The 24,668-nt window shown below is 34.1% G+C and overlaps 1 protein-coding gene across 1 annotated transcript in view; it reads left to right on the forward strand.

Moving 5' to 3' along the window:
* The window catches only part of LOC139786193 (5-hydroxytryptamine receptor 1E-like), a 34,747-nt gene extending 12,228 nt beyond the window's left edge, over nucleotides 1-22,519 (forward strand). Inside the window, exon 5 of the mRNA XM_071725350.1 lies at nucleotides 22,424-22,519. Within this exon, the coding sequence (XP_071581451.1) occupies nucleotides 22,424-22,492 (69 nt within the window). The 3' untranslated portion in view covers nucleotides 22,493-22,519. The remainder of the gene's footprint in view (nucleotides 1-22,423) is intronic.
* The last annotated feature ends 2,149 nt before the right edge of the window (nucleotides 22,520-24,668 follow it).

The raw sequence follows: 24,668 nt of genomic DNA on the forward strand, positions 1-24,668 counted from the left end.
ACATTTATGGGACGATCCACGTCACTTTTACCCCCCATCTGTCCAAAATTGGTATGGACGGATTTTAATGACCAAGGGCGGAAAATGTTTGTCTTGAAAAGAGCTTTCGAAAGGCGTGTGGCATATATGCGCAATTCAACATGGCGTCATAGTTATGGCTGCTTAAAGGGATAAATTCAAAATTTCAGATCCAACATGGGCAGATAAAACGGTGAAAAGTAACTAAATTCATGTAAAACTCAGTATTTGGGAAATTTTGGGGTCGCTGATTACGAATCTAAACGTAAAATTGTGAAATTCAAAATGGCGGATCCAATATTGCGGATGCAAATATGAGAAACGGACGAAAATTCCAGTAAATGATCTGAAAACTCTTACTGAAAGGTTTTTTGGGTCGCTGATCACGAATTTGTAGCTAATTTGTTAAAAAACAACAGACAAACCGTGTTAATTGAAATTCTACTCTTAGCGTTACCCAGAGATGACGGCGTGGACGTGGTAGAAATTCATCTCCTTTGGAGTGCTTTATTTTCGTGAGTTCCCCTTGCCTCTCACGCTTCGGGGTGCTTTATTTTCGTGAGTTCCCCTGGCCTCTCACGCTTCGGGGTGCTTTATTTTCGTGAGTTCCCCTGGAAAACAAGCCATTTGACGACTATCGAAAGGAGTGGAGAACGTTCCTTCCGCATTTGTATTTCTTGCAAATCTTACCATACGTTATATTTCACGAGTTTCACGAATACGTTAAACGTTATAGCACAAGTACAGAGCGAATAATAAAGAAATATAACGCAACGCAAAATAGGTTGTCAACATGTCACAAAGGACAGAATTCTCCATTGGAAAGAGTTCTTATTTCTGCCGCGACGGTACGTCGCTACCGTCAACGCAGAATTCTCGGCTTAGGGACCAGGAGCCTTAATAACAAGAAGTGTTATGAAAAAGAGCTTGAGGAAATGCTGGATGGACTAAAAGTAATTTGGGTAACGCTAAGAGTAGAATTTCAATTAACACGGTTTGTCTGTTGTTTTTTAACAAATTAGCTACAAATTCGTGATCAGCGACCCAAAAAACCTTCCAGTAAGAGTTTTCAGATCATTTACTGGAATTTTCGTCCGTTTCTCATATTTGCATCCGCAATATTGAATCCGCCATTTTGAATTTCACAATTTTACGTTCAGATTCGTAATCAGCGACCCCAAAATTTCCCAAATACTGACTTTCACATGAATTTAGTTACTTTTCACCGTTTTATCTGCCCATGTTGGATCTGAAATTTTGAATTTATCCCTTTAAGCAGCCATAACTATGACGCCATGTTGAATTGCGCATATATGCCACACGCCTTTCGAAAGCTCTTTTCAAGACAAACATTTTCCGCCCTTGGTCATTAAAATCCGTCCATACCAATTTTGGACAGATGGGGGGTAAAAGTGACGTGGATCGTCCCTTATTCTTATCCGCTTAAGGTTTACAATAATTAAGATTTAAATAATTAATTCGATTGCTTGATTGATTGATTTTTCGGTATAGATCCGATCAAATTTACGGTTTTTGAAACGACACTAACTTTTCGATTTTCTACATAATTTGGATTAAATGATAGATATTTGACTGAACGGTATTTAACACATCAATATTTGATAATTATTAGAACAAAATATTTTTGATATTTTATTAACTTTGATTTGTTTGTTCGCTTATTTATATCCAAGATGTAAGAACCTCTCGTGCTTCTCATTACTTCCTGTTATAAAATGTATTTTTTTAGAAGAGGAAGATTTTTATCCATAATAAAATACTATAACAAATCAATATTATTCATCGGTACCAGGCTGAATCGTCGTCCACCGCCGTCGGCCAAGTCAAACTATTAATTGATAACAAAAGTCTGATTATATTAACTTCGAATGTCGGCTCGAAACATAAAACTTTTTCAAAAAAGATAAAATTAAGCGCCAAGTGTACGCGCTCTGTATTAACAGTATTCCATTTTCCGATGTATGATAAATTAGTAACATCTGATTTTCTTAAAAGAAATAAAACATTATTAAGATACACGCAATTTTTTTTTTTTAGGGTATATGCAAACTTGTAAAACGCTAGAACAAGCTTTTTCAATATAGTACCTTTGCATTGAAAAGCAAAGGTACTATATTGAAAAAGATGTAACTGTACGTTCTCTACTGTTTTAATAAATTATAGAAATAGAGTGCGGGTAATTGCTGACTCACGCTCGTAATTTGAAGGGAGAATTAAAAAAATAGTGGAGGTAGTTGCAAAACATTCTGCATTTATGAAGAGAGGTAAACACACACATTTTTTATATTGTGAAATTGCGGAAAGTACAAAGAACTCTCGTGTTACAACCTGCGAACTTTACGATCTTTCTCTTCCATACAACCCTATTATACCGTATCATATCACAAGCTCTAAGAAATAACTTATGCGAACGTAATAACCATTACACGACCTCAAACACTTAAAACATGTCGTTTTGAAAATACACAAAATACATACAATGCTTGGAAAACGATATTATGTTTTCTGAATCATAAATATTATTTCCAGCAATGTCAGATTTTTTACAATTTTCACAATGTGTTTGAAAAAGCTATTACACTCGAGTCACAAGAAGATTGATCCACTTCGAACAGAAACTGTTACGTAATTTTATTTAATAAAACAAATAGATAAGCTGCATAGAAATTTGTCATCATTTCAAATAATGGCGAGTGTCAGATACGATCATTGATACAAAATATAGAAAATCTTGGATAAGAAAGAGAACTCCTATCAAATTCGACGTATTACAGATAGGATAAAACAATCAAAAAACAATTATTTATTTCTAATAAATAATTAAGCGAGTTTATTGGAGTATTTAGCGATATTTTTTCACACAAACGTCGCGCTAATTAAATTCTATTCCTATTTAATCCCGATTACCCACATACTTTGATGACGCTATTCGAATTTTGATCAATACGAGACAAAATATCAATCTATTGGTCAAAATTTAAATAACGTCATCAAAGAATGGGAGTAGTAGAAATTATAGGTTTGTTCGCGTTGCATACTCTAATAAACATCAAGAGCACTTGGATCACGGATAAAAGGTGGCGATTGGAGCAGATGAGTTTTTGGAGTGCGTTGGAGTGTTTAGGAGCATGGTGGGGCATGCGACGCGAACAAACCTTATATATATTCAAGGGTACAAGTTTAATTATTGTTCAGTTGTCGTGTTTTTTTAGTTCAATTCAGTAGTCAGTTATCGATTATCACCCACCATTAATTGTCTGTGAGGGAACCAAAAAATGTCCAATGATAAACACCTGGCAAAAGCTTGTCCACACACGCAATAGCATCACATCCAACAGCCTTATCATCACCATTTTTTTATTCGAAAACCTACTAAATACCACAGCTTATCAGGAAATTAGTCTTGTTTCTTCTTTCCTTTTCTAATACAATTAATAAGATCGCAACATCTCTCAAATTTTAGAACAATTAATTTTTTATTTTAAGAATAATTTTTTATCATCCATAATCCACGATCTATTTTGTTACTGCAGTTGGCTAACTGGCCTTAGCGTCCAGACTCATGGTAGTATAGCTACTTTTTCTTTCCGTCCTACTACTGCAAGTTTTAATTATTAATGCTGGTGTCTATACACCTATAGTATTTTTCTCTTCTTATTTTTCTAATTAATTCTTTTATTCTTTTATTGTTAAGAAAAAAACATGAGAAAAGACTTATCAGTTATTATTATTATTATTATTATTATTACTGTTATTATTATTTGTATCAATATTATTCTTAAATTATTAATAAGTTCTTTAGAAATTGAGACGGCCGCTCAATCACATGAACAATTGTAATAAACAAATTTTGATGATTCCGCGATTTTTCCAGAAGAAACTGCAAAAGTCCTGGGCAGCCGCCAAACTTGGGCAGAAATAAGTAGGCATGAAAACTTCTAGAGAAATTTCGTGCCATAAACTTAGATTTCCTTTCTACTGTCCTTTATGTAGTGTGCGGGTTTCTCTACTAAAACTGACTGGCTACCCCTTTTATCCCTTCGTATTCTTTTATCTCCATGTCTGGAACATTTCTCGCTACGGATTCCTACCCTCTCATTGAAACTCTTCGATTCGGTTTCTGAACCGCGTTATTCTCCGGAGGAACTTCCACCTCCGTCTCCCTTATGTTCCACATTTAGTGGAATTTATTTAGGAAATCACAATTCTTTCACCCTTCAATCAGAGCGACGATCTCGACGATCTCGACGAACTTTCGTCGATCTCGCTGGCTGATTTCCTCAATCTGACAATTCTGTGAAACCAGGAACGTATACTTTACGAATCAAATTCCTGAGAACCGTAACGTCGCGTCGAGACTAATACCCGATTAGACCATCCCAGAATACGTACCTGCTAACGAACTCCCGCGTTCTCGCCTAGTTCTTTTACAGGCTCTTTTCTCCTTTTTCCGCTTTGTTAGACGAAATGCTATAAATCCTTCTTTTTCAGTATCTTCATACACTTACACACACGTATACTCAATTTTTAGTTTTTTTTCTTTGACTACCGCACCATCATTGTAAATAGCCCTAAAGTCATAATGTAAGTAGGGTCTTTATCCTTGAATATTCTATTTAATGATTTTCATATTTTTGTAATATTGTATAAGAGAAATAAATAAATACATACACGTTCATATTTGTGGCGGTCCATTTTCCTTAGTAAATAAATTATTTCACTATTTTTACTATTTTGTTTCAATATAATCAAATATTGTTATTAATAATTTAATTTGCAGACTTATTATTTAGTTAATTTTACTTTGCATCCCTAGCCTAAGTAAGATTGTACGAGGTCTACTCTTAAGTAATAAGGATGAAAAATTCTACCTTAGATAAAGAATTGACGAACGTACTGCCCTCAGAAGGCGTCATAGTGTCCTTTCGGGACATTGACCCATATCTGGAGGTGTACGGTGCGTTCGATTCGTAGCACGCGCCTCAGAACATTGACTTATAAGAGGGGTTTCTATAGGGTCTTTCTATATATAATCCTCATCTAATCCTACTATATTCTCAAAACAAAAGGATATTGGAGTTTGGACGTAACACTTGACTGCTATGATGATACGTTACAATAACAATCTAAAAAATACATGGAGAGAAAACTCGAGAGTAGTTGCACGTAACTTTTACAATATAAAGAAAATAAAAAAATCACTTCTATATAGAGTTTTAAAGCTGCTATTCTTTCGACACAGTTAATATACTTGAATATTATAATATCTTTTTTCAATATTTTTAATTCTCTATTTGTTTCGAGATATACAATTCTTGCATTATTCTCGAATTTTTCATTTCCGGAAAGAAATACAGTCCTAAACCACATAAAATTTTTCGACAAAATATAAAAATGGTACATTTATCTTCTGCTTTCCTCCATATGAAAATGATAAATGTGCGTTGATATTTTTTCTTTGTTGGTATCGCACTTACTCATGACGCTAAATTACTATCAACCTATAAAACACTAATGTAACAAAAATAGCGAAAAGTAAAGGACACATTAAGAAATAAATTAAATGGCAACCGAGTTTGGAACTATAATTTCATTTTGATATATTATCAGCCATCGCGTAGATCGCACTACGAACTTGAAATTACGATACATGAGAATGCGATAAATCTCCAGCACGAAATTAACTTAATAGTTTTATATTAGTATTAATTTTTCTAGTTTTATTAGTATTTTTAAAGTAATTAAATATCATGTTTGAAGTAATTAAATATTATCTGGTTTAGAGGGCGATTATATTTCTCAGTAAAACAGTAATGTCAAGAAACTTCACTATGTCATTTTTTAATGTCATTCTGCTATAATACTTGGGTTTCGTACATTTCATTACTCAGTTGATAAGGTAATTAGACAAAATAATCAAATGTAACCTTAATATTTTATCGTTTATTTTAAAATTGAAATATTTTATTTTGGCGTACTATACATTAAGAGATTGAAATTTGAAATCTGACCCGTATTCTCTCTCCTAATCAATTTAATATTTTATTAAAAAATGTATCGCTTACATAAGAATAATTAATATAGTTAATACTTTAGAAACAAATATTATTATAAATACGACAAAAGAATTCGTGGATTAAAAATCAATAATGATTTTTGGTAACGATTACATAGCATGAAACAGATCATCACGTAATTTAAATTGAAATGAGTATAGTCTTTGCCACGTGTGAAATATGAGACTTGTTGTGCAAAGTAATATGAAAAGAATTTATTCTATAATGACAAGCCGCGAGGCAAATTTTTCTCTATAATACGCTACATATCGGCTCTCATATTTCACTTGTCAAAAGAACGTTGAAAATACCATAAACATTACCATTATATGCGACATCGATATTACATTGCTGTAATTGTTTTGCACGATGTAAAAGATAAAATAATAATTGTTGACTGTTGTATAATATTGCTCCATAATTCGCTATTACAAAAGTATATCGTGAAGTTTAATCAAGATTCGATTGATCAGAGTTAAAATACAATATCTAATTTAAATCATAAAAAGTACTTGAGACAGATAATATGTGCATTGAAATAGGTTTTCTTATTATGAACAAAAAAATGTCAGATTTCGTGGATAATGCTAATCCAATAGTTCTCTGTTACTGTGAGTCGAACAAAAAAAGTTAAAAAAGCATGAAAGAATTTGTAAATCACGCTAATCGATCAATCTCAATTAACGTATAGTAAAGAATAATATGCAGTTAATCTATGTGCCGCGTATAACGCGCAATTTGCCGTTTTGGATAAGCAATTATTTTTTAGTTTAATTAAACATTTATTAAGCTCAATTTTTCTGCTTAATAAAACAGCGACTGGCAGAAAAATTAACTACATAGAAGCTTTCTCTTTTAAAACACCGTTCTAACCAAGAGTGAATTTTATCGCATGGAAATGGATTTTTATAATAACTAGAAATGAGAATATAATTTACGCCAGTAAACGCATTGTACCATCATTCCTCATGCATGTATAAACTCTTGCAAAGTTGAATTTTTACAAAACGCGGCTTATTACTACAAAGCAGGCTGCAGATAGTCCAATATTCGCAGAAATACCACACACACACATTATAATCTATCTATATCTATATATATATAATCGAATGTTCCGACTCTGACTCATCAACGCCCAGCCCAAACCTTTAAACCTAGAAACATGAAATTCGGGGAGTATATTCCTTTCATGACGTAAGCACCCACTAAGAAGGGATTTTTAGAAATTCGACCTCTAACGGGATGAAAAGGGGTAAAACGTGTTTTCACGGATTTCTCAATATCTCTTAGGCCCGATGAGATATCGATTTGGTTTTTGCTTACAAAGGTTACCCATACAAATGCTTAAAAACATAATTCAAGATTTTGCCCTAATCAACCCCTAAAGGGGCAAATCTAAATTCGAAGGTGAATTATAGAATCCTTTGCATACCGTAGCGAAGCACGGGTATCAAGCTAGTGTATGTATATATGTACATGCAATTGCATATGCGTTAAAGCATCTAAACTTTATCGCAGAAATCGCCCAAGAAATTAATTTCTTACACGGCATACGCGCGGTACGTAACAAGAAGCACTCCATAAATTGACCGTTGGGTTACCGAAGTTAGTAGTTGCGGATCCGTAGCTTATCCGAAATCAGATTAAATCGTAAAGTCAATAGTTGCTACAATTGTAGCTCCTACTACTACAACTCGACCGAGGAGAGTCACGGTAGGTAAGAGACATCATTTATATGTCTGATTCGTAGCTTGATAATGGACGAGATAATGAGAGAAAGGTCTGATGGACGATGGTCGATTAGTTGGCTTCTATTTCAATTTACTCGATACTCGATTTATTAATCGCTTCGAGGCAAATGCTTCGAAAAGAACTGACATGACAGTGATTTTAGAATTGTTAAATACCCGAATGTACGAATGTGATCTTTATCTGACACACACACAGAGAGAGAGAGAGAGAGAGAGAGAGAGAGAAAGAGAGAGAGAGAGAGAGAGACGAGAGAGGAGAGAGAGAGAGAGAACGAGAGGAGAGAGAGCAGAGACGTGCGAGAGAGGAAGAAGCGAGAGGAGAGAGAGAGAGAGAGAGAGAGAGAGGAGAGAGAGAGAGAGGAGAGAGAGAGAGAGAGAGAGAGAGAGAGAGAGAGAGAGAGAGAGAGAGAGAGAGAGAGAGAGAGAGAGAGAGAGAGAGAGAGAGAGAGAGAACGTTATAAGCAAAACACATTTATTTGATAAATTCTTTCAAAATATTTGTTTTTGTTTCAAATAGTTTAGCAATTGCCACAAAAATGGAAAAAACGATTTTTTTCCAAAAAAATGTATTTTACTTGTTTTTTTTAACAAACTTATCAAATAACCCTCGATAATATACAAGGGTTGTTTCATACGTTTGGTAAAAAACCAATTTTGTACACTGAGAGAAAAATCCAGGCTTTTTCCGATTAAAATAATTGGATAATCCATCTGAAAATTAACAAACGAATGTTTCCGATCTTTTAGATCGGAAAAAAACCCGATCAGACCGAAGTGATATCCGACCAAAGTTATCCAAAAATTGAAAAACATTCGATCCAAAAATTCCGTTTGTTAATTTATAGACGGTTGATCCAATTATATCTTATCCGATTATATTTTATCCCGAATATGGCTGATGACAAAGAACGAGACGTCTGTTGTAGTCGTGGATGTAAAAAGCAAGGCAGAGAAAAACGTAAGTTGTTATAGGCTGTGGCGGTTAGCTGTCCGCCACAAGCGAACTTGAGAACGCTGGAGAAACCCTGCCGAGCTGCCCTAGATATAGGGGTCGATGTTGAATCTTAATTACGCGAGAGGATACCGGCGATGCGCCGCGTAGCGGGCGCGAACCGAACCCTCTCGCCGCGCGAGCCCGCGTTGCCGCCCGCGCCTCCCGTCGTACAGCCCGCGTTGTAATCGGATAAAATATTCAGCTCACTGACATCGTCGGATTTTCATCGAATGTCACTCAATTTCATGGGATGTTAAACTTTGTCGGATAAAATAGTTCGTTTTTTTTTTCGATGAAATCAATGTCTGATATCAATCCGATAAAATGTGAACGACCAAATAAACGGCGACTCATTTTCCATTCACATATTATCGGAAATTACATTTCATTGGATAAAGGCATGTATTACTTCATCGGACAGCTCCAAATTCGTTTGAAATAGATCGGAAAGAGTAGTTAAACGCTTCTTTCCGATTAACGTTGCTGGACATTTTTCTCAGTGTAGCAATTGCTAAACCGCTTGTTTCAAACGATTACCGAACGTAAACAGCGCGTGTCACTCCTGGGTGAAATTTGGCCTGGGAGGAGAGAGTTTGAAAAATTGAACTTTCCACTTTCCAGGCATCACGTCACCAAATGGATTGTAACGCCATCTCATACAAATTCGTAACACCATCTCAAACTACCCTCATATAATTATATTATCTATTAACAAACTAATAAAATTGCATTTGTTTTTTATTTAAACATAGAAAAGTTTTTGATTATCAGATGTGAAATAATATACAAATTAATAAACTTAAATTAAATATAAATTCATTATTTATATATACCTAGGGTCTATATATGGAGGGGTGAAAACCATAGTGGTGTAAGTCAAATTTTTAAAAATATTTTCTCGTGTGGATAGATGCAATCTTTTGCATATATGCACACGAGAAAATATTTTTAAAAATTTGACTTTACACCACTGTGATTTTTACCCCTCCATATATATTTGAAGTTAACAAATATTCCTCAATAGATACAAGTTTATAGGTATCTACGTATCATGAGTATTGTTATGTACCTGATATCTTATTACTGCATCTGTATATTTCAAACTGTATGTTTAATAACATTCTAGGGTAATAGTCTCAAGAACGCAACGTGTCGGGCATACATAGCACAATACGATGTTTCAAAATGCAATTAATAGTCGCATTGGTCCAAAGACAAGTTCATGTGCAAGTATGAACAATTTTCAATATTAATGCAGTGCGTAAACAGAGTAGTGAGAGTCAAAATTGTATCAAATATTTACACACGTAAAACATCGGAAACTTATTACGTAATTGTACTAAGACTGTACAGACTTATTCTCTATAGACTTTCGAGGCGATAATTTATCAAAAGCGGAATATAATTACGGAGATATATTTAGTAACAAATTTAAATAAGGTTTTAAAGATGAAGAAATATATAATAATAATAAGAGAGACAAGTACATATCATAAATAATAAATAAATAATATAAAAAAATAATTTATTATTACACTCTTTATTTTTTATAAAAAAATTTTATAAGAAAATTTTAATTTAATTTTTATTCGTATTTTTATTCGTGACTTTCAGTGTCGCAAATTGCAAATATAACGATAAGTCAGAGAAGTTATAAATCGTTTTAGCTACGTTATATTTGACATTTTAGTATTTCGCTCAAATCAGTTTAAAATGCACTCTTTTAAAGTTTTATCGTTGAAAAGACATAGCGTGTGCCATTAATTAAATAAAATATGGATAACATTTATTCACATTGCATTAGGATAAAACATTTTCAAATTTTACAGATATCACAATAAAAAAAAAAATGTATCTCGTAATGCTAGTAAATCTACTTTTAAGTGAAAATTATCGCATGTCGTATGAAAAAATTAAACTTTTATCTTGCTGTTCCTCGCGGAAAGATTACACATATTTAATGACTGATCATTTTTAATGATGGATCTGGCAGTTTTTGGAATTTATCTCCATATTTTATCTTTTTAATATTTATTTTGAAGTTATTTTTTCTATAAATATACATACTTTTCAGAATTTTATATTTTCTTCTATAAATTTGTCATAAAAAACACAAACTATATAAAATTAAAATAAGAAAAGTAGAAATAAAAAACTATTGTAATAGTATAACAAATATTAGTCGCAATAAAGATTATCACAATAAAAAAGTGTGCAAGTAGAAACTTGCACATTGCTTCTCATAATTTTTAAGTCTGCAAGTAGAAACTTGCACATTGCTTCCTTATAATTTTTAAGTGTACAAATTATAAATTTGAACATTACTTTCTCACAATTTTCAAGTATGCAAATTATAAATTTGCACGTTGCTTAATCAACATTTTATTTTGCTCATAAAGCTTCCTTTATGAGGAAGCCTTTTTTTATGTATAATTATTAGTAGATATTTATTAATTTGGCTTTCTCATAGAGGAAGCTTTATGAGCGAAATAAAATGTTGATTAAGCAACGTGCAAATTTGCAACACGTGCAACACACACACACACACACACACACACACACACACACACACATGAGGTGTAAATCCGATCGTGCAACCTCCACGCGGTACACCTTGGCTAATGCTAATGCCAGCGGTACTTGAACTTTGTCAACATATCTCAAAAAGTATTCAACTGAAAGAAGTTTATTGATAGTGTTTTAAAAAGCTCTCGATGTCAGCTACAAGAATATTAAATAAAAAGTGGGGGTTTCCATTTAAAATTTTAAAGTTGACCTTGAAAGCTCCTCCATACTTACGCTCAAGGTCAAATAAGTACCACCGTTTGATGCATTTATTGAAGCCCTACAACTTATGTATAACACATTTTTTCCTAAAATGTCTTGTTTTCGAGATATTTTACCGGTTCCAGACTTTTTCCTCACCCGGTATATATGGAGCATTCTACGTCAGAAGAAGACCCCCTCTGTCCAAAAATGGTTTTAACCGAAAAAGCTCTACTTTGGCTTAAAATGTAAGTTATTATGTCTACTTGTAAGTGCAAAGTGGCACCTTTTGAAATTGCAAATGGTGGATCCAATATGGCGGACGATTTAAAAAAAAATCAAAAAGAGTAACCGAATACGCTTGAAAATTTTTACTCGGGGATTTTTTGGGTCGTTAATACGAATTTGACATCAAAGTTTCAAAATTCAAAATGGCGGATCCCAAATGGCGGACATATTCAAAATTTTTCAAACAACGGGCGGATTTGCTTGAAACTTGTTATTTGGGGGTTTTTGGGGTCACTAATTATGAATCCGAAGTCTGCCCAGGTAGCAAAGTGACGTCTGTTTAACGTCATTTTTTGGTCATGTTCTGACGATTGCGACGTTATGAAATGACGTCAAAGTGCCGTAAAAATGACGTACTTTTGTCTCATCTCCGTGACGTCATATATTGACGTCACTAATACGTAATTAATGACGTCGCCGTTACGAAATAAAAGTACGTCAGATTTTGAACATTTGGACGTCATCTTGGAATGGCAGTCACAAGACTGACCATAAAATGTCGTCTATTTGACGACAACTTTTTAATCTACATTATTTTTTATGAAATTAAAATGTTAAAATGTCCACTTGATAAACGTTTATAAAAAACCGTTTTTCTTCTTTATCTATGAAAAAAAAAACGCTTTTTTAACTGTTTCTTTACGTATCATGTGCATATAGCCCCGCTTTCTCAAGGCGGTCACCCATCCTAGTACAGTACCGCGCCCGTGTTGCTTGACTTCGATGATCCAGTGAACAGTGACGATCTTCTGACCCTGATGCTTCCTTAGTAACTGTACTTGTCTATAACAAGTACATCTTTAAAGTGTTCAAAAATCTTGTAATAATATCTTCTTGATAGCTATAACACTGCATGAAATAGTTATCATTGTCTTATAAACGTCCATTATTAGTTGCCGACGTCATAGACCAAAAATGACTAAAAATAGACGTCATTATGTCGATGTCGTCTTCTGACGTCACTTTGCTCCTTGGGTTGGGTACTGGTCTACAAACTGACGAACCAGATACGTCGTGTTAAAGTCAGTCAACTAACGTCTTTTATTAGTCTAAAGTCTGACGTCTCAGGTATGTCGTGTTAAAGTCAGTTAACTAACATTTTTTATTAGTCTAAAGTCTGACGTCTCAGGTACGTCGTGTTAACGTCAGTTAATTAATATCTTTTATTAGTCTAAAGTCTGACGTCTCAGGTACGTCGTATTAACGTCAGTTAACTAACATCATTTATTGGTCTATAATATGACGAACCAGGAACGTCGTATTAAAGCGATTTAACTAACGTCTTTTATTGGTCGAAATTCTGACGTCTCAGGTACGTTGTGTTAACGTCAGTTAACTAACATCTTTTATTAGTCTAAAGTCTGACGTCTCAGGTACGTCGTATTAACGTCAGTTAACTAACATTATTTATTGGTCTACAATCTGACGAACCAGAAACGTCGTATTAAAGTGATTTAACTAACGTCTTTTATTGGTCGAAATTCTGACGTCTCAGATACGTCGTACAATGGATAAATAACTAACGTCATTAAATGGGCACTAATCTAACATTACTTGGACGTTATAGTTTGGTTAAATTGTCGAAGTGTTTTTATGGTTATACAAATGACGTCAAGGGTACGTTATAATGAGGTCATTCTACGATTAGTTATTATTTCGTCAAAAAAGTCACGACATTTATACGTCTTAAGTTGGTAAAATGACGTCGTACCCAAAAAATGACGAATTATTGACGTCATATTAACATCACCTTGCTACCTGGGTGATTTTAAAAATTCAAAATGGCGGATCCAATATAGCGGACGAATTTTTTTAAAAACGAACGAATTCGCTTGAAACTCGATCGTTACTCGGAGGTTTTTGGAGTTGCTGATTATGAATCCGAAGTTGAATTTTAAACATTCAAAATGATGGATATAATATGGCGAGTGATTTGTTTAAAACAAATTGTACATTGTAGACAAGTGTTGATCCTGCAAAAGCATTAGAATACCTTTTTATAAATAGTTCTTTATTACTGTTTGTTTATAGTCGCAAAGAACACGAAAAAATTGAAAAGTTCTTGAGAAAAAGATTTGACAAGGCTCCAGCTGTACCAGGGATATTAAAACATCACTGCTTTATCTCAAACAGTAATAAAGAACTATTTATAAAAATGTATTCTAATGCTTCTGCAGGATCAACACTTGTCTACAATGTATAATTTGTTTTAAACAAATCACTCGCCATATTATATCCATTATTTTGAATGTTTAAAATTCAACTTCGGATTCATAATCAGCGACTCCAAAAACCCCCGAGTAACGATCGAGTTTCAAGCGAATTCGTTCGTTTTTAAAAAAATTCGTCCGCCATATTGGATCCGCCATTTTGAATTTTTAAAATCAGACTTCGGATTCATAATCAGTGACCCCAAAAACCCCCAAATAACAAGTTTCAAGCAAATCCGCCCGTTGTTTGAAAAATTTTGAATATGTCCGCTATTTGGGATCCGCCATTTTGAATTTTAAAACTTTAATGTCAAATTCGTATTTAACGACCCAAAAAAAACCCCCGAGTAAAAATTTTCAAGCGTATTCGGTTACTTTTTTTTATTTTTTTTTTAATCGTCCGCCATATTAGATCCGCCATTTGCAATTTCAAAAGGTGCCACTTTGCACTTACAAGTAGACATAATAACTTACATTTTAAGCCAAAGTAGAGCTTTTTCGGTTAAAACCATTTTTGGACAGAGGGGGTCTTCTTCTGACGTAGAATGCCCCATATACATATTATATATATCCTTTTACATATATGTATGTACCTATAGGTATGTTCTAGAATTATTTCTCGTATCATTATACTGTACAAACAGATAAATCCTCGTCGTATTAAAGTAGCTTATGTTGTGTTATCTCATACAATCCTGAATTGTGTCTTCGAACGGTTTTTGGCATTCTGTAAATAGTACCAAATGCTACAAAACCATATGAATTGAGGGGAGAGAGCCAAGAATATTAATTATGCTTGGTTTTGTTCGCGAATTTGCATAACGTACCACGCGTCTAACGATGCGGCCAACATTATGTACGCACAATTAATACAACGCGATGTGGCGAGTACAAAACGAACCATCAGATACCACACCATACCGCGCGATAATGCGCTTCTGCCTGTTTGTTTATTAAATAACAAATGACGCATTAAAACTGTCACAGTTGACTAACTTTCCACTAAGCGATTTAGTTCTCGTGCAAAAATCATTAATAAGCTGCAAACATTATGAAATTCTCTTGCTTATTGTAACCTGTTTGCTGTGACGATGCATAAATTGCGAACGATATACAATAACAGTAAGCATGTAATGCATTCATGCATGAATATCGCGGGAAATTGGCCTAGATAATGGGACAATTGATGGATATCGATTATTGGTGGATATCGATGGTAATGATAAGCGATAGTACTTGTTACTGTCGCTAATGATAATTTCAACCGTAGAAGCGGAAAGTAATTTTAGCTCCTATATTTAGTATACTTTAGTTCTATCATATGAACATGTTATAACGGCTTTATAAATGAATTTATCGTATTAAAACGCAATTTAAAATAGCAAATATTGGCGGTTTAATTGTATAATCTATTTGGAATAACGAAATCAAAAGTACTGAATTATTGCTAAATGATCCATTATATTTGTAATTCCTGTCTCTTACATGAAATTTTATATTATATTTATGTAAACATATAAAGATCCTTCTCTAAATCTCGATATTGTCCCTTCTCGTTGCACAAGAGTTTCACGAAAGTTATTGCAATTTAAATTTAATTAATGATAAGATCACATTGTGAAACTAACCATTGTAAATTGCATCTACCACAAGCATAATTATTATTTACATCCGACGGAAAGAATACAGAAAAAAATAGTGAGAATAACAAACACATTCAATGTAGTGGTAATTTACTTTGTGTGACGTATCCATCTTTTGTTATAAAATAATACCGATGATGAGCAAGAAGGCAAATTAAGACATAAATGTAAAATATATACAATCCCTTTATACTTATAATGTTCACGTGTGAAAAGTTACATTATTCTACAATACACTCTATGTTTGCATAACAAAAAATAAATATCCTTCAAATTCCTTTCATATTCAAACATTACACAGGCCCACAAAAAAAAGTATATTGCTCTGGGGTTGAGACCACATTACTCCTATGTATTTTGACCCGCTGAACACGAATCTGCAATAAAAAATAAGGGTCGCCCAGAGGATTTCAAAGATAACCTCAAAAAACCGTAAAAAAACACGTTTTTTAGTGGTAAAGGCTTAAAAAAAAGAATATGATTTGTCTCAGGTCAAGACCAACCAGAATTTTATTGGTAAACGCACAAACACACTTGTGTCAGTCTTTCCTGATTAGACTATAAGAAAAACTGAAGACAACAGCAAGCTGAAGGCGAATCTGAAGATGGTTATACCTCTGAGAGCGGGAAAATTTGGCAATACTCGCACAGTTATCGTCTGTAAGTCCACTTTGGTGATCAGAAGATTTTATACTGTAAGGGAATTTAGTGATTGAAAACCTGCATGAGGCCTTAAATGAAGGTGATCTTATGAACGAGAACTAAATTGGTTTACACTTGCGTATGCGTTTGTCATCGAACGACCTATGTAAAGGACTAGCTGGTTACCCGGGCTTCGCCCCGGAGGACATATGTAATAAGACACACAAATAGTCTCTCTCTCTCTCTCTCTCTCTCTCTCTCTCTCTCTCTCTCTCTCCTCTCTCTCCTCTCTCTCTCTCTCTCTCCTCTCTCTCTCTCTCTCTCTCTCTCTCTTCTCTCTCTCTCTCTCTCTCTCTCTCTCTCGCTCTCTCTCTCTCTCTATCTTCTCTCTCTCTTCTCTCTCTCCTCTCTCTCTCTCTCTCTCTCTCTCTCTTCTCTCCATCTCCCTCTCCCTCTCCCTCTCCCTCTCCCTTCTCCTCTTCCCTCTCCCTCTCCCTCTCCATCTCCCTCTCCCTCTCCCTCTCATCCCTCTTTCCCTTCTCCCCCCCTACCCTCCCCTAAACCCCCCCTCCCCTCCCCTCCCCCTCCCTCCCTCCCTCCCCACCTCCCCCTCCCAATTCCCCTACCCTTCCCCTTCCATTCCCCTCCCCCTCCCCCCCCTCCCCTCCCCCTCCCCCCTCCCCCTCCCCTCCCTTCTATCTTCCACCTCCATCGCCTCTCCCCTTTCCCCTCCCTCCCTCTCCCTCTCCCTATTCCCCTCTCCCTCTCCTCTCCCTCCCCTCTCCCCTTCTCCACTTTCCTATCCCTCTCCCTCTCCCTCTCCCTCTCCCTCTCCCTCTCCCTCTCCCTCTCCCTCTCTCTCTCTCTCTCTCTCTCTCTCTCTCTGTATGACCGCGAACTACTTATTCGTTAGTGGACCAAATTTTTACCAAAAGTATATGAAATAGGAATAGAATTTTCCGGGGAGTGCCATGATGTGTATAGTTTTTTGTTACCGATTTTCTGGAAACCGGTTTTTCTAATTTTTCGGGAAATAATTGACCGAATCTCAAAAAATTATATATGAAGCAGGGGTAGAATGTTCCGGGGAGTGCTATAAAGTGTATAATTTTTTGTTACCGATTTTTTGGAAGCTGGTACCAAAATTTTTTCAATTTTTCGGGAATTAATTGACCGAATCTCAAAGAATTGTATGTGAAGTAGGGGTAGAATTTTCCGGGGAGTGCTATAAAGCGTATAATTTTTCGTTACCGATCTTTTTGGAAGCCGGTACCGAAATTTTTCAATTTTTCGGGAATTAATTGACCGAATCTTAAAGAATTATATATGAAATAGGAGTAGAAAGAACTAAAGAATATAATAAAATTTAATTTTTGGAGGATAAGTTTAATTTTTCATTAATGGATAATTTTTTATTAATGGACCGATTTTCTTGAAACCGGTGCTAAAATTTTTGATGAAACTGGTAACAAAAGATTACTAATTTTATGGGGATGCCTACTATGGGGTTAAAAATTGGGGGTTTTATGGGGTTCTATTGGTGCTCCTAATTAATGGGTGAGTTTGGGGAGAGGGAATAGATTTTTTGCCCGCGCTTCTTAAAGAATTATATATGAAATAGGGGTAGAAAGAACTAAAGAATATAATAGAATTTAATTTTTGGAAGATAAGTTTAATTTTTCATTAATGGATAATTTTTTATTAATGGATTGATTTTCTTGAAACCGGTGCCAAAATTCTCCTAATTTGTTGTTGATGGAGTAAAATGGAAGTTTTTAATCGATCCCCTTAGGGTTACAATTCTCATCCATCACTACCCTTCTCCTCTCACTTAACCCTTTGGACCAACGGCTTAACGTCTTTTTCCGAAAGACGGAGACCAGTTTTCTCCGCACGAGAGTCCTTTTCTTGCACGGAGGGCGCAGCTTTCGGAAATAAATTCCATGTTTACGTGCTCAACTGGACTCGAACCTGGTTTCTCAGGTTACGAGTCTGGCGCTCTACTACTAGACCACACTGCCGCCTTAATTTGTTGTGATGATTTTGATGAAACTGGTACCAAAAGATTACTAATTTTATGGGGATGGCTACTATGAGGTTAAAAATTGGTGGTTTTATGGGATTCTAGTGGTGCTCCTAATTAATGGGTGAGTTTGGGGAGAGGGAAATAGATTTTAAGCCCGCGCAAAGCGGGCCCTCAGCGGGCAGCTCAGGACACCTGCGTTATTCTTTGACAGATGTACCGCCCCAGTCAAACTCCCCGCCTGGCAGTGTCCTCGAATCGGATCACGCGGGAGTATTAACGGCGATCGGCCGCGAGGCCTCACGCCACTCTGACACGCTTGGCTCTAGAACACCGTGACCGCCGGGGCACGAAGCCCTCGGGGCACGCGCTCCGCCTAACCGAGTAAGTAAGGAAACGATGAAAGTAGTGGTATTTCACCGGCGATGTTGCCATCTCCCACTTATGCTACACCTCTCATGTCTCCTTACAGTGCCAGACTAGAGTCAAGCTCAACAGGGTCTTCTTTCCCCGCTAATTTTTCCAAGCCCGTTCCCTTGGCAGTGGTTTCGCTAGATATTTTGCCCCCAGGTATAAGTGACGCAAAGACAAATTTTCAAATTAAAAAATGCCGGGGCAAACTCGACACTTTGCCTGATCGACACAATTTGATCTAAAACTAAAACTTATTTTTTATTGTCTAAACTAAAAATACATTGTTTATCGTGTATTTAGAAAGTACAAAAATTCGGAATTAAGTAAAACAATTATCGGAAATAATGAGAACAAAAATTGTTGAACTTTCAATTATTTTCATCGAACTTATGTCTGAAAAACAATTTATGCAAGTTAATTCGCGATTAGACGTGCGCACACATTTGTCATGGGCCATATGGCTGCATGACAATTAAGCATCGTTTGTTATTGGGAGCCGATGAAACGGCGTGGTGTCGACTTTGCCCCAAACGTTGTTTTTCACTTTTGTCACTCCAAAAACATAAAAATTTTGAAAATATGCAAAAACTATTATCGGATTCGTATAGAGCATCGAATTTCCCATCAATATCACTTACCGGTAGATTCGCAAGAGTAAAGCTCGATGAAAGAGTAGAAATTTTCGAGAGATCAGAAAAACTTTTCACCATCAAAAACGCTTATGTCGCACTAAAAATTACACCATAACTCAGAATGTCACCAAATTCTGTTGATAATACTGGCACATAAGACGCATTTACAGTAAGAAAGGCAAGTTTCTACGATAAATTTAAATTGGCAAAAAGCCTAATGTCAAGTTTGCCCCGGTGTCGAGTTTGCCCCGGTCTCCCCTACATATAATGTATTTTGTAAATCAAAAATCCAACCTAAGTGGTAGCTTTATTTCTCTTTAACAAAATTATATCACAAAATTACGTTACCTAACTCAACCTAGGTGACATGTATTTCAAAAAAGAGTGAAATCTTTAAATTGCGCCAATTGCAAAGAGAATATACATATGCTTTGAAAAATAATTGTTGTGCAACTACTTTAAAAAATAAAATCCAAGTGGTATATCTTTGTGTTCCACATTCTTCCTATTCCAACTTAAGTGGTATATAATAGCTTCTTAATTCTCCTTAACAAAAATTATAATATTACAAAGAATCATTTTAATCACAAAGAATTTAAGAGGTAACAGTACAAATAAAAATATTTAACCCTTAAATGCCACCCGGGGTCCAGCGGACCCCAGACCCCTTTAGAATGATATATTTCAAATGTTTCCGCCAAAATGGAGCTCATATTTATTTATTTATTATTTTTATTTTTTGATTTTGGAGCCAATATTTTAACTGTTGGCGATCTTAATTTTTTATACTATGTTGAAATTGAAATTTAACAATATAAGCATTTTATTCTCTTTTCTAAGCCTTGAACAACATTGAAAATAATTTTCATAACTAAATATCAAAAAATCAATAAGTAAGGAAACATTTTTCATGCTGGGGTCTTTTAGACCCCCATGTGTCATTTACGAGATTCTTGAGGGTGTGGCATTTAAGGGTTAATTAAAATAAAATAAATAAATTTTTCTTGTAAAAGACTTGGCGCTGTTAGACTTCGAAATAAATATTAAAATTTAAACATTAGTACTAAAATATTTGATTAAATAAAAAAAATAAACATAATTAGGGAAGAATGCGACGGAAGTAAAAAAGCAGCGCCAAGTTTCTTTACAAGAAAAATTTATTTATTTTATTTTAATTAAATATTTTTATTTTAAAAGTAAAATATTTTTATTTTACAAAATACATTATTTGTACTTGGCGCCTTTTTTTTACCTTTTTCAAAAAGGTAATTTTGTACTGATATTACGCATTTTGTAGTGTTTAAACAGGGATCGGCAAAATAATTTTTATTTTTTATTATTTAATTATTCACAAAATTAGAAATAACAACAAATTAAATTTTTATTAAATTAGCAAATTAGTAATTAGCATAGACTTATATAGATAGACCGGCCCCTGCCGTAAGAGCACGCGTAGCAAAATAGACGGTGCAGACATAGCCGAGGATATGGTCCTCTCTCTCTCTTTCTGATCGCTTGGTGGGGATAGAAGTCTAGACTAGTGGGGACTAGTAGGGAATAGGAATGGTAAAACGCACACATTGCTCGTCAGTAGATGAAAGGCAGTTGGAGGGGAAGATACATTGACGTGCACACAGAAATTCAGCTGGTGCGACAATTCAATAAGAGGAAATAATGGCACAAATATGCTGTATCTGTAAGAAAGAACTTGGTATGGAGGAAGATGTGACTTTTCATCGGTAAATATTCAATGTCTATTATATTATAGAATAAAGTTAACCAAAAAAAGAACTGTTTTTCATACGTCTCCTCCGTGAGATTTGCAAGTAAAAATATTTATTTAAAACATTTTCTCTGCACATGCAAAAGAATATTTGGAAATTGTCGTTCTTTATTATATAAAAAGAGATTATATGAAAATGTCAAAATGTCTTAAAAGATTTGAAGATTTGAAGATTTATATACGATAAACCTGTCATGTAAAAAAAAAATTTTAAACTTATTTAGAACAATACAATTATAGATTCTGCTTTACGTAAAATGAAATGTACTGTACTGTGTCTAAAAATGCCTTTTCAACATATGCATGCGTTAGATTGGATTGTACACGTAAATATTGCATTCGTGTTAAAAAAGTAAAGTTGAATATTGCGTGTTTGTCCACATGTATGTGTGTGTGATAAAAAATATTATTAATTTGACATACACATGTTTGAGATTGTGACAATTCGTACCGAAAATCGCTTTCGGTTGCATGCCAGTAGTGCGATTTTGTAACTCGTTATGAGGTATCGACTCTCGTTGCGCATATTTTATATGGTAAAAAAGCTGCGCAATTGTCGTTATAGCTCATAACGACGGCATAACGAGTTACAGAATTGCACTACAGTGCATGCACGTTTTCAATAAATTATAACTCGCTTGAAATTTCGCCTTAAACGAGTCGTATTTTGTCAAGTTATAGCATGGATTTTCTATTATTCGTATTCTGTAAAGTTCGCTAACGTTCGTTCGTCAACAACAAAGTCAAACCGTAACCGCTCTTACAAACAAGAAAAAATCCATGCTATAAACATTGTGATCGAAAACAAGCAACGATCTCTTCGGATCGCCAAACGAAAATTTGTCGCAAGTACGATGACGTAGACCGCCGATGGTCAATCATCCTACCGAAGTTCACCCGCTTAGAATCACCGCTCGTGCAACCGCTTGAATAATACTCGCAATCCACTTTCGATTTCAAATCTGCTATTAACTTCGCTGCTTTTCGCTGTGACAGCTTCTGTGCGCGCTACCATTCTCGGCAAAAATATATCTTCTGTAAATAATTGTACATACTCAGACTTTGAATATATTGTTTTATTGTGTTTCTGTACTTGCTTTCTTTTGTGGTCGTTTTGTTACCTCGCGCTATCTCGCGCTACCGCGTGCTCTCGAACACACATTATTTTTATTTATGTTCTAGTATACCGAAAAGAGAGGATGTAAAATTAAAATAGTTCGATGCTATAGGGAGAGAAGTCTCCAAAAATAGAAGAGTATGTAGCAAACATTTTCATGAACATTGCATCTTTATACCTGCATGAAAAATGGAAACATAAAAAGATGTTTGCGTCCAGGAGCTATTCCTACATTGCATCTTACGAAAGAAATGTTAAGGTAAATTATAAATATTTTAACGAAGTATTGTTTATAGTTAAATTATACTGATTTTTATAAATATGCAGCAAATAATGTTATCTTATAATTTTTAGACATGAAAGTACTATTACCATAAATAACAATCTAGATTCTAAAAATCCAATTAATAAAAATCTGAATTCTAAAAATGTGGTTGATAAAAATTTAAATTCTGAAAATCTGATTGCACATGAGTAAGTATTCTTCTTGTTAAATTAAATTATCAGTTTACCTAACAAGAATTAACAAAAACGTGTTTTGATTGAACAAACAGAGATAGTGTAAAAGTCAGGCAAGTACGTATGGACAGTAAGGATTACGAACAAGATTCCTTTAACCTTGTACATACAACATGTAAAACACAAGAAACTGAAAATATTCAAAAAGTAGTCAATAAAGCAATAAAAAGGTATAGTTAATGTTAAAGGACGTGATAACATTTTTCAGTATATTTTATTAATAATAATTGTGTTCTATATGTATAGAAAAAGTGAAAGTGGAGAAGTCAACCAAAAACGCCGTCGTCTTACAAATAGAATTGTTGGTGATTTTTGTCGTGATGATTTTACATCTGATCATAATTGGAAATTATTTCGAAATTATTATAAAAAAACATCACAAAAGTTAAAAGTTTTTCAAGCAAGGGATAGACGTAAAAGTAGAAGAATTAAACTTTGAAGGATACAATAGTTCATTTGAAAATAACGGATTGATTTCTAGCGAGGTTGCTACTGTTATGAATGTAAGTAAAATATGATGTTCTTAGGCTCCTGACACAGGTCCGTATTCATAGCTGTGGGTGGTTGTCGTCAATCGCAACGTGGTCAAACGGGACGCTCCCTCTCTTTTAAATATATTAAATAGAGTAGTAATAAAATAGAATAGAATACAAGTGTAAAAAAGTAATATAGTAGAATAGCTCCAATAATATAATAATGTCGTCCTGCGAAAACAAGGTCTACTTGGACTTTATATCCCTTGTACCTCGTTTATCCTTTTTTCCCTTTTATAACACAATGCATTAGTATTAGTACGGTTTAAGGAAAAAACAATTTACAAAATAATAAAAAAATCAGAAATAATGCTATATATTTCTTATTTGAAAAGACGTAAAAATGAAACTCTGTTATGAGAATCGTCTTAATTGTCTTATGATCAGCTGTACGCAGACCCATAAAGTGATTTACCGCCTGAGAATGAAAACATTTATGATACTTATAGTCAATTATATTTTGAGATTAGCTTTAAACGTTTAAGATGCTGTAAGCAAAGTACAAAACCATATTAACATTAGGGCTATTACTTATATCTTATATACAGTATAATAACATTATATAATATACTTATTATACCTATTACTTAAAATAATTTTGAAATATGAACGGACTATAAATATCAGTCAATGATAGCCAAAGTTTGATTCTCTCATTAGCTCTTTCATCTAAATATATATATATATATATAATATTTATATATATAATTATATTTAATAAAATATATATATATATATATATTGAAAGAATTATTTTAATTCTGTTAATATGTTATTTTATTATTTTTCTAAGTTAATTTGTTGTTTTCAAAATTTTTGTTTAGGCTACAATAAATATTCCAGCTGTAGAAATTATAAAAAATGTTTGAGTAAAGGCCGTGTTACAAAATATCAAGAAGCTACACTGAGAAAAATGTTGTTAATTTGACTAAACTCGTTTAGTTGTAGTGATTTGTTTAATGTAAATATTAATATATTTAAATCAAATATACGGGAGTAATATCAAAAAATATTTTATTTTATTTTATATAAATTTTTTGAGATTAACAAATGTTAGCTGACAACGCCCGTGACCGCGCATTTTGTTGTTGAATCAAATAATATTTCTTGGAATCAACGATTTTTTTTTCTCAGTGTACAAGACATATTTGCTGCCACGTTATTATTTTTATCAAAATGCAGCTTATATAATTATGTGAGAAAACATTTCAAAATAGATTACCCATCCAAGAACTATAAGAAAATGTTCAGTACAATT

Source organism: Temnothorax nylanderi, unplaced genomic scaffold, assembly GCF_030848795.1.
Source record: "Temnothorax nylanderi isolate EJ_2023f unplaced genomic scaffold, tnyl_v1.0 TNYL_tig0978_pilon, whole genome shotgun sequence".
NCBI classification, from domain to species: Eukaryota; Metazoa; Arthropoda; class Insecta; order Hymenoptera; family Formicidae; genus Temnothorax; species Temnothorax nylanderi.